General features: G+C 38.4%; 1 protein-coding gene across 1 annotated transcript in view; it reads right to left on the bottom strand.

The window, feature by feature from the left end:
* Window positions 1–1,740: 1,740 nt before the first annotated feature.
* LOC121387301 (chitin synthase chs-2-like) overlaps window positions 1,741–11,492 on the bottom strand; it is a 32,291-nt gene continuing 22,539 nt past the window's right edge. The window contains exons 9-13 of the mRNA XM_041518323.1: window positions 10,637–10,847; window positions 7,849–8,049; window positions 5,907–6,301; window positions 4,588–5,239; window positions 1,741–3,477 (exon numbers count right to left, since the gene is read on the bottom strand). Of these exons, the coding sequence (XP_041374257.1) occupies window positions 2,123–3,477; window positions 4,588–5,239; window positions 5,907–6,301; window positions 7,849–8,049; window positions 10,637–10,847 (2,814 nt within the window). The 3' untranslated portion in view covers window positions 1,741–2,122. The remainder of the gene's footprint in view (window positions 3,478–4,587; window positions 5,240–5,906; window positions 6,302–7,848; window positions 8,050–10,636; window positions 10,848–11,492) is intronic.

Raw genomic sequence — 11,492 nt, 5'->3', positions numbered from 1 at the left:
TAGGTCGTTTGAAGTTGTTTCGATTCTGCTCTTCAGCGAATATGCTGTTGAGCGAAGTAAAGCGCCAAAGCTTTTTACTCGTTGACTGACAAACATCTTGCTGGCACTGTATGGTCGTCGTTGTCCGATCATCCATCGGTATGCATTATTATAACATATGTTAAGATCCTTCATTGTATCCTGTGTAAATTTCACCCATAATGCACCCGCGTACAAATTACTACAATAACTCACAAATAATTGTGTTTTAACAGATTCTGAACATTTTGCAAATCGCCGCAACAACAAAGGGCTCTATACTGTCGTTTAATGTCTTTATCGTATTTCATGTTTTTGCATATAATATGACCTAAATATTTATAGTTGTCAACAAATTTCAGTACATCACCACACAAATATATCGAAGGTACATTGATCAGCTTCAGAGTTTCTGGCTGAATACACATACAAACAGTTTTCATTGTATTATATATAATATCATAATCTTCTGCAAATTTCTCGCAAATCGTTAACATTTTTCTTAATGCAGAAATAGATGGGCAAAGAAGTGACATATCATCAGCAAAACTGAAGTTATTTAGAAACACCCACCAACATTACACCCAACTGCACATTTTAACAACTGTAGGTTAAGGTCATCAATATATATATTAAATAATAAGGGTGACATTAGAAATACCATAGAAATACACACGTTTGAATAGTTACTTAAATTGAACGGCGTATAAAAAATGTAAGCAATATAATCTAGTGCGTTGTCCACGCGAAATACAATATTCGAAACAGAATATCGTTAATCTAGACTACTGAAATAAAATACAAAAATACATACAGTAAATATTAAAATAAAGTAATTAAACAAATATTTACTCCCCGTTACATACATGTGGTATTCAGGGCCGTAGCTAGCGCGGGGGGGGTGGGGGGGGTGGGGGGGAGGGGTATCAAAGTCCCCCTTTCCGAAAAAATCCGGAAAGCATTATAGAAACTTAAAGAAAATTCTCTTCTTAACTGTTTAAGGAGTTTTAGACTATTAACTACTCAGTTGCCCCCCCCCCCCCCCCCCCCCCCAACCAAAAAAAAAAAAAATCCTAGCTACGGCCCTGGTATTATAGAAGAATTGTTCACACATTGTATAAAATTGCGTACGCTACGCCATTTTATATTTTAAAAATTGTGACTGTTATACATCGATAAATTCACAAAACATATTTTATAATTCCAAACAACACAACATATTAAGTTAAAGTTACATTCTCTGGTTACCATATTATAACATCGTGTACAAATGTGAAATACAAGCTCAAATGCACTTTTAAAAAAGTCGTGTGTGTTCGCTATGAACGGATATCGTCAAACGTATACGCTTGATTCGTCGTCTGTGCCGCCATAGCTCTTGAATTAAAATCAGCCAAATGAATGTGTTGTCTAACGTGTAAAAGTCGGTCACATTAGCGACCTTGGTTCTATAATAATAATAATATATGCAGAAGTCAGCCAAATTAACAACAACGTTGATATGATTGTATAATAACAATCCAAATTGGAGACTGTATCCGTCAAAATCAGCGAAATTAATGAGTTTGTTCCTCAATAATGTTTCAAAATCTATAGGCAATGCAGGAATAGTATTGTGTCGTGCTCGCATCGGTAATACCAACTTGACCAATTCATTTATCTTGAAAAAAAATACTCCACCTCAGTGCGGTACACCACATTTTGGTGGAGTTGAAGCATCTGAAAGAAACTAGAAAAGATATTTTTGGTCAAAGAAATGTGATGCAATCATTTCGATTCCATCCAGAACTTATATTACAATGTCTACGTGATACTGACTTTTATACTATATTTTAATATTACCTATCTGCGATATGTGTAATTTTCGTACAGATCTTTACACTGTTTGTTTTTTTAATTTAACTTTTGAATTTTTATATTGATGTTTCTCATCACATTATTGTTGCATTTACCATAGTTTGACACCCAACAGCCGATACAATTTTCGTGCTGGGGTGTCGTTAAACATCTATTATATTCTATTGTTTCCAAATCAGTCAAATTAATCAGCTTTTTCTGCAAAGAACAGTTTAATTGAGTGATAATCAGCTGCTCCATCCGATGGTTACGTGAGGGAAAATGTAAACACTGGAGGTAAGATACTAGCGCCGGTTTCTCTTTGACGAGGCATCTCACGCTGTCGTGGTCTGCCTATGGCCAGTGCTGGTGTGCCAGACGTCATCTCCATCGCAGAACTGGTAACCTGATTCCTATCACCATTTCGGTCTTGCTGCACAACCTTTTCAGCCAGCATCTTAAATTTGGATTCAGGTTTCGATGGCTTCTTGGGTTGGGCTCTTTCGTTGAAAGGATCAGACACGGTAATCCTTATATCCGTCACATTCCTACGGCCTGGACGTGGCGGGTCTTGCTGAGAGGTTCCTGGTTGTACTCCCATCTTGGTACGTCCGTGTTTGATCATCGCAGCTCTGACGACGTCTTGGAAAGAAGTCAGCTGATTCTTGGTCTTCAGTTGTTTCACGATGCCAAGTTTCTTCACAGCCTCGTCCCATTTGTGTGCATGTTTGACTACGCTTTCTTTGTATTCTTTATCCGCCTGGGCTATCTTGACGATCGTATGCACAGACTTTTTCTCAAATCTTCTGAACCTTGACTGTGCATCAAATCGAACCTCCTTCTTTGTTTTGTCCTGTATGTTGACTTTTTCAAGTTCCGACACCAGCTGGTTGAAATTCTTCATAAATGTACGGTTTAGAGTTCGGTGAGCCTGTATTCCTCTGTGCCTTGCTTTAAACTTTGCAAACAGTTTTTTTTCTTTGGATCCACTTTCATCATTATCGTCAGCATAATCTGGTTCAGGTTCCTCGGGAGCAATCGAGATTTCATCATCTTCTCGAATGGTCTGCATATCACGGACAAGCTGAATGGCTTCATCGACACTTGGTTTCTGTTCTTTGCTGTCACCATTAATCATCTGCTTGCTCTTCAGTTCTGTAATGGCAGCAATGTGCAGAAACGTGGAATACCTATGAAAAAGCATTGCCACGAACTGCAGTACTATCAGTATACCAAAGATAAGAGTAAAACTAATAGCAGTTGGTTGAATCCTTTGACCTTCTAAGCCCTCGACGTTACACGGCATCCTAAAGTTTAGATTACTGTTGTCTTCTGTAAGAGTCTCCAGAACAAACAGCAAAATGATGAATATTGCGTTGATTATCATAAAGGCCAAACAAAACCTATTTCTAAGTTCAACCAGTTCTTGTTTTATTTGCTTCTCCTTTTCCTTATTTCCTTCAAGAGGGAAGAGGTAACTATCGATCAAGTCCTTCCAAAATGCATTTTCTTCAGGATCATTCACCTTAATGTTGCCTTTTGCAAGATCTTCATCAATGATCCAAACTGGATTTCTCAATTCATCACGTTTAACATGTTTTTCTTCTTTGTATAAAGGATTATCTGTTTATGAAAGAAAAAAAAAGCAATAAAACACTCGAATTCATGTACAAATAATATTCTGTCAAATTAATACAGATACAATGAATAAATTATAATAGACATACACATGTTAAAGGACAAATTATAAAACTTAAGGAAGAAAACATTTATAAAGATTGACTTGATAGCCGACATCTCTTAGTCTGCAAGGTGCGGGCGATTCGATGACACAGGTTTGTGTCACAGCAATGACAGGAGACAGTTTGCGAGGCCACAAAGGATTTAATTATCCCCTTTGTCATTTCCCCAATCAAACCTGAGATCCATGCAATATACACATATTCATACATCAATAAATACAAGCCAGTGCCAAGTTTTCCTATGGTTTCATGCACAAAAATGGGATGGACTGCGTAGCTTGTAGGTTCCATGCATATGATCGGTTAAAGAGCATTCTATATTAGGTATGACTTGATAGCCGAGAGCGTATCGTCGTGAGGGAGATTCGATTCCAGATGTTCGAGTCCCAGCAACCACATAAGAAAAATGTGTGAGGCATGAAAGGATTCAATGATCCACTGCGCCTGTGCAAAAATATATATCTGTATGTCATAGTCAAACCCGACATACATACATACATACATATTCATACATCAATACCGTCAGTGGGCCCATTAGGCTATTTCTCGCTCCAGCCAGTGTACCACGACTGGTATATCGAAGGTTGTGGTATAGGTATCCTGTCAGTCTGTATCCTGTGCATATAAAAGATCCCTTTGCTACTAATGGAAAAATATAGTGGGTTTTCTCTCTAAGACTATAATTACCAAATTAATGACATCCAATAGCCAATGATTATTGAATCAATGTGCTCTAGTGGTGTCATTAAACAAAATAAACTTTAACTTTTCATGCATCAATATATACTAGTCAGTGCCAGGTTTCCCCACTGATTCATGGACGTAAGCGGAATCGACTTGTCGGTTAAAGAACATTCCAAATTGCATTAACTTAATGAAAAGTAGGGCCAGTGAATTTTTAATTGTGGCTAGTAAATGTCTTAAATCACTGATCCCATGGGTAGTGGATTTTATAAAAATTTTAGAAGCCCTGAGTACTAATATAAATCACCTCGTTTACCAGCTCTTTCGAACAGATTTGCATTCTGGGAGAATGGCTGTACATCCAATGGGCTACTTGGTTCTGAGGCACGTGCTGAATGCATACTGCTTGCCCCATTTGTCACTTCCCCAATCCTATCATCTAGAGAGTTGAGATGTTCCAAAATATCCTTAATTTTAAGATCATCTTCCCTGGTATCTGACCTGGGGCAACACATGCACCTGAAAAGGTTTCCAAATGAAAAAGTGTTTTCCGAATTCATCTTTTCACTATTTGTGAAGTTGGCCACCAGTTTCTGAAGCATGCTCTTATCAGCAGAAACATTTGTGGCTTTCTGCTGCTGCTTCTGCTGCCGAACAGGTGGCGCTGATGTCTTGACTTCGCGTGTTCCCCAAGAGACATTCTGTAGGTTGATGAGGGAGAAAATCATCAACAACATGGTCATTGACGGAATTGAGATGAAATACAGAAAACCATGAAAGAGGCAGCCAAATTCCTGAGGGTGAAGAATTGCCGAAACCACGAATATCCCAGCAAGAGTAACCAGGAATATAGTCGTCACAGAACAAAATCCAGTCTCTGCCACCTGCTTGACCAGTCCAACCAATACGACTATCATCGCAAGTGCATATATAATAGACAGTAGAGCTGCGTAGTCCAGCTGAAAATGAAGGAAAACCTTGTTTACTTATTGTGGTGATTTAGATGATGATGGCGATTGTATTGGTAGTGGTGGTGGTGGTGATGATAGTGATGATGATCAAGGTATTTGTGGTTCAGGTTGTGGTGATAGTGATGATGGGGATGATGTGATTAGTACATATTTTAACCATAAAGTTTGGCAGTTAGCTGTTTTCACTTTCCAACATAAAAATACAGTGGGGCATAATTAATGTGTGTATCTGTGTGTAGGCATATGTGTCTATACCCATGTATGTGTGCGTGTGCGTGTGCGTGTATATATATATATGTGTGTGTGTGTGTGTGTGTGTGTGTGTGTGTGTGTGTGTGTGTGTGTGTGTGTGTGTGTGTGTGTGTGTGTGTGTGTGTGTGTGTTTGGATCATAACACTCTCTGCCCAGGCTAATTTTCAAAGACAAAGGTTTTAAGTCTGAATTTAGCAGCTACATTCAGTGAGTGAAGACCCTGTTTTTGCACCACACAAAGAGCAACATTAGGCCATGATATAAGATACAAAATTGTAATGTGAAGCTAACTGGTACATAATGATGTCACAATAGTCTAGAAAATATACCAGTTGCCTGTATTCAACATCCCCGTGGTTAATCCTGTTTAGACAGTCCCATCAACATTTACAGTAATACTAACCTGTACACTGTTGGGTGCCTTGAAGCACAGCAGAACAAATATGGCGACAGGTATGAGATTAATGACGAAGGTGACCGTGATGTCGAGATGGTAGACACTGTTAAAGGCGCCCACTATCAGCATGAAGATTGTGCCAGGCGCGAGGACCGAGGTAATGAACAGGAAGAGCTGGTAAAACATGTACATGATGGAGATGTCATCATTCTTCTTGGTCGTCTGTCTCCAATTCTGGATCAGGTCGAGGATGTTGGCCATTGTTGATGGAGTCCATCGTCTGCGTTGCTTGAAGAACTCGAAGAATCCCTCGGGGGCAAAAGTGAACGAGTCTGAGGCTGCGCAGTACTCCACACGGTAGCCTTGTTGAAGCAGAAGAGTGCACAGCCACCTGTCTTCACCTGTCAAAGAGAATAATTAGTATATAGAGCAGTACATAGCTACCTGTTAAAGAGAGAACTTAATATATAGAGCAGTCCACAGCCACCTGTCAAAGAGAATATTTAGTATATAGAGCAGTACACAGCCACCTGTCAAAGAGAATATTTAGTACATAGAGCAGTACACAGCCACCTGTCAAAGAGAATATTTAGTACATAGAGCAGTACACAGCCACCTGTTTTCACCTGTGATGGGAAAGAAATAGAATGTTTGTTTATCAACATTCAACAGCAGTACAATAATACACTGTATAAAACAGAGGAGAAAGATGCATTTTGATATCGAACTACGATGCGTGTTAATCAAAGGTCACATACAATAATATTTCTTATTATTTCATATATTTAACTCTTATTTGCTTTCACATGGATATACAAAAAAAATATAATATACATTCTCTGTATTGTTCGTTCAGGCTTTCAAGTGACTAATAACATAGGGATAAAAGTAGGATGATTTTGTTTGAAGTAGGGAAAAGTAGGGATTTTAAGGACATGTAGTGTATATTTGCTTAGAAACCAGTGCTTCATGAGGGATTCAGCAACAGAATGAGGAGATGGACCTAAAGTGCACATGCACCAGTCATTCTCATCGTGGAACCCCTCTTGCAGCACTGGAGACCTACTGCAACAAACTTATCCTACAAAATTACTAGAAACTGCTTCTTATTAAAATCAAGATTTAGATTAGTTCAATCAATGCATTTTATTAAAACTTTTCTATTATTTCTCGAACTATTTTCACGAAAAAGTACGGAGAGTAGGGCTTTTCCATGAAAAAGGGATAGTAGGGCTTTTCCAAGAAAAAGGGATAGTAGGGCTTTTCCAAGAAAAAGGGATAGTAGGGCTTTTCCAAGAAAATGTAGGAGACCAACAAAAAAGCAGGGAAAAGTAGGAAAAAGTAGGGCCAGCTTGAAAGCCTGTTTGTTTTATTGGTATTTTCAAATCTGCCATTTTCAATATTAATATGTAACTAACCCACCTAAAATTAACATTTGAAATAAGAAACTTAATATATAAACATTATCAAAACACTAACACTTTGCAAAAATATAATCTTTATTATAATGACAATACATTGACATACATGATAACATAAATAACCTGGTGCTATGATTCAAAAGCTATGGCTATGCGCAACGACATAATTAACATTTCATTGTCCAAATGTTTATGTGCTCGAAGATGTCTTTATGAATGTTGTTTGCCTACAATATCGCTCAAATTACAAGAGGTCCAACCCTATCGTTATCAATGTTGTTTAATGCAATACTCTCTTAATCAGCATTGCACACTCTTTGCATGTTGTATACTACTGTTGCATGAAAATGGCGGATGCATTGGTGGCAATACCGGATTGTAGGAGATTAAGGACATTACAAAATTATCTGCTTGATGATTACGATGGTCCTGATCATGGTGGTGTTGGTGATTATGATGATATGTCGATGATGATGATGAGGGTGGTTGTTTTGTTTGGTTTAGTGGTGGTTAGCAGAGAAACCCACCTTGGTCATATTGAACATAGTGTCGCGCCTCTGATGGGGGTGTGGTGTATCTCTTCATGACATTATCGTCCATCAACGCGGAACCGCGGAACAAGCTGAAACACCCTGGGCTGCATAGCACACAGCCTAAAATGTGTTCCGTTGACTTCTGTAGCCAATGACTGACAGCATATTCAAATTTCTGGTACCAGATCATTGGACCTGATGACAAAAGAAATATGTACAGTAATTGTGAATGAGATCGTTTGAATCATATATTTAAACATACACAAAGAAATCAGAACATGTATAGTATTTGTGGAGAGATCGTTTGAATAATATATATTTATCACAGAGAAACAAATCAATGTACTATTACTAGGTTTCACGCTTAGGACTACAATGTTTCGGAATTACATTTTAGGCCATATATTATTTTTTTAAAGTTGGCTAGCATTCCAGCTCACTCCTAAAGGCATCGTCCAAGATTGTTCTACTACATTGTGTGATGTTATGACCCTCTTCTAGAATTGTAAAACGTTGTTGAATATATCATTTTCGCTCACAAACCTCAAATGAACCAATATGAACTATTGGGAAAATCCTAGCTATGATTCTTGTCTTGAAGAACAAAAAACATCATAATAAAAATTACCCACCACCACCTGCACATAATTTTGAAAACAAAGAGCAAAGATCACCAATTGATTTCTTTAACGTTGTCTTAAAGGGACATTCCTGAGTTTGCTGCATTGTAAGATGTTTCCGACTAATAAAATATTTCTACGATTAAACTTACATATTAAATATACTCTTCAAAAAAAGAAACGCATAACTGGTATATGTTAGGATTGGATTGCAAATTTATAGCATCATATCTTTGCTCAATACCAGAGCAGTAAAATTGAAACTTGTTAAACATGATCAGATCATCACTTGGAATGAAATCGTCTATCAAATCAACAGGATTAGGCCACCGTATCACGGTCACGGTCATGGACACTAATATCGAGTATGAGCAGCAATGACGGCTTGGCACATCCTACGCATGGAATCAAATAATGCTTGAATCACAGGCTGGGGAATTGCAGCCCATGTTTGTTGCAAAGCCTGGAGCAGCTGAGGTAACGTTTGTGGCGCAGGGTTACATTGCCGTAAACGTCGGTCTAGTTCATCCCACAGGTGCTCGATGGGGTTAAGATTAGGTGATCTTGAAGGCCATGGCATCACTCCGACATTGTGTTGATTCAGGAAGTCTGTTGTTATACGTGCGCTATGTGGTCGTGCATTGTCGTGCTGGAAGATGACATTTTCTGCGTTAATGAAAGGTATGGCGTGACGCTGGAGAATTTCGTTGCAGTAACACTGAGCTGTTAGCTGACCTGGGACATGTACAAGGTCTGTTCTGCCAGTGTAAGTGATGGCCGCCCAAACCATAACACTCCCCCCTCCATATCTGTCCACCTGCCGCACATAATTATTAGCATAACGCTCGTTACGTCGTCGGTAAACTCTAGCTCTGCCGTCGGCGCGTTGAAGCAAAAAACGCGACTCGTCGCTGAAAGCCACTCTTCGCCACTGCTGTCGACGCCATATCAGACAACGTCTGCACCATGTAAGCCGTAGACGCCTATGTTGCGCGGTTAAAATTATCCGTCTAGCTGGTCTTCTAGCTCAGATATTGGCTTCACGTAAACGGTTTCTTACGGTCTGGTCCGAAATTCTTCGCATCCCAGGTATGGCAGAAGTTGATGATGAAGCAGTTAGGAATCTGCCACGTAAATATCGTAGACGTATGTATCTGTCTTGCGCCGGTGTGGTAACTCTGGGACGACCGGATCTGGGGCGGTCACGTGACACTCCAGTTTGCTGATAACGGTGCCAAAACCTAGATATTGTACTCTGAGATGTGTTGAAAACACGTGCAACTGTTGATTGCGATTCCCCGGCTTCCATCTGGCCAATTGCGTTTGTTACGTTGTGGTTCTGTCAGCCTGGGCATAATTTCAACGTTACGTAGCGACACTATCGATAATGCGTGTGTGAATGTAACTCAATTTTCTGTCAAGGGGTAGTGCACGTGCTGTACGTGCATGATTTGTACGTGATAAATGTGAGCTCTGCAACCATTATTATGGATATTGTGAAAAACATATTTGCACGTGCTGACGTCAAATCATGCGTTTTGTCAGCTTCAGAATTGCATGATATCATATCCACTAGCTATAGAATAAGATAATACTAAAACATTCACTATTGTGTTATTTCAAAATTAATGTTATGAAAAATATGCTCTATGCGTTGTTGTTTTTTTAAGAGTATATATCAGTTTCTGTATTCATTGTGTTTCAATTCGTTTTAATATTTATAAGAAGCTCAAACTGGATTTTGTCTTTAAATAATTTCGTACATACGAAAAAAATATATTTTAGGAAATAAAAAGAAATTTAACCTAGTACAAATATTAGAACGATCAGAAACATGTTTAATATACAGCCACTAATATTTTATACAGAAAGATATATTTGATATGTAATTATAATCGTTAAAAAGTCTTTGTTAGTCAATAACATCTTTAAAATTGCAGCAAACTCAGGATTGTCCCTTTAAGTAATAACATAAATCATGCAATCACCATAATTATATCTCCATTATTTTGATCAGCATCATCATCATCATCATCGTTATCATCTCTAGTACATAATTGTTATATACATTGCATGATATACATTTTGTGTATTTTTTTACATTACAGAGGATGAACTCATGCAAATTAACGATCATGCAGTGCTATTACAATATTTATTACCAGAGCCGACAGGGTGTATCCTTCCGCATGCAGCACCGATATTTCCGCTCTTCTTCATTCGGTCTACAAGAATCTGAACAGCGTGAGGCTGGAAATCCACATCACCATCAAGAGCCAGCAGAAACGTGTTCTCAGCACGCTTCTGTTTTCGATTCAGAGGTATCTTTTCAGCCAGCAGTCGGTATCCCAGAAAAAAATACATGTACATCACCTGCGTTGAGAAATAGTAAATTACCATTACAATGTGCAAAAGTTCTAGAAGACAGCTTTTGTTTGTACCACATACATATAATAACAATTATAGAAATTACTGAATCCCCCCAACCCCCCCCCCCCCCCCCCGCAAAAACCCCCCCAAAAAACAACAACAACAAACACCATTAACATTTCCCTAGAAACCTACCCATACACTGAAATAAATATATTGGCGTATTTTATACACAATACAGATATTGTCAAAAGTTATATAAGTTTATACAAAATAACAGGTACTGTTGTTTTCTTTTCGTGTTTATTTGGTGAGGTTTAGATATAAGGTTTTCTTTATGGACTCTTCGGTTATCAAATAAATAGCTGTTGCACGTTTTACGTCACTTCTGACTACGTCACTACTGACAGTGGCCATGTGACGTCAGATGCTGTTCTAATGTAAACATGATTTGCAGAAAGCTACAAGACCTCCAGCCTATGTCATTGTGAATAGCTTAATGCACAATAGAAAGTTTCGCTTCAATGAAACTTTCGGTGTAATAGTATGTGAGCTAATTTCATGATTAGCACATCAAAAGCACAGTGTCATTACCTTTATGTGTTAAAACCGTTTCACGGAATACATTAGTATTTTTAAACACTTCCA

The sequence above is a fragment of the Gigantopelta aegis genome, chromosome 13 (genome assembly GCF_016097555.1).
Source record: "Gigantopelta aegis isolate Gae_Host chromosome 13, Gae_host_genome, whole genome shotgun sequence".
Taxonomy (NCBI): domain Eukaryota; kingdom Metazoa; phylum Mollusca; class Gastropoda; order Neomphalida; family Peltospiridae; genus Gigantopelta; species Gigantopelta aegis.
Note: the sequence above shows the minus strand (reverse complement) of the source record. Positions and strands in the feature narration are given on the sequence as shown.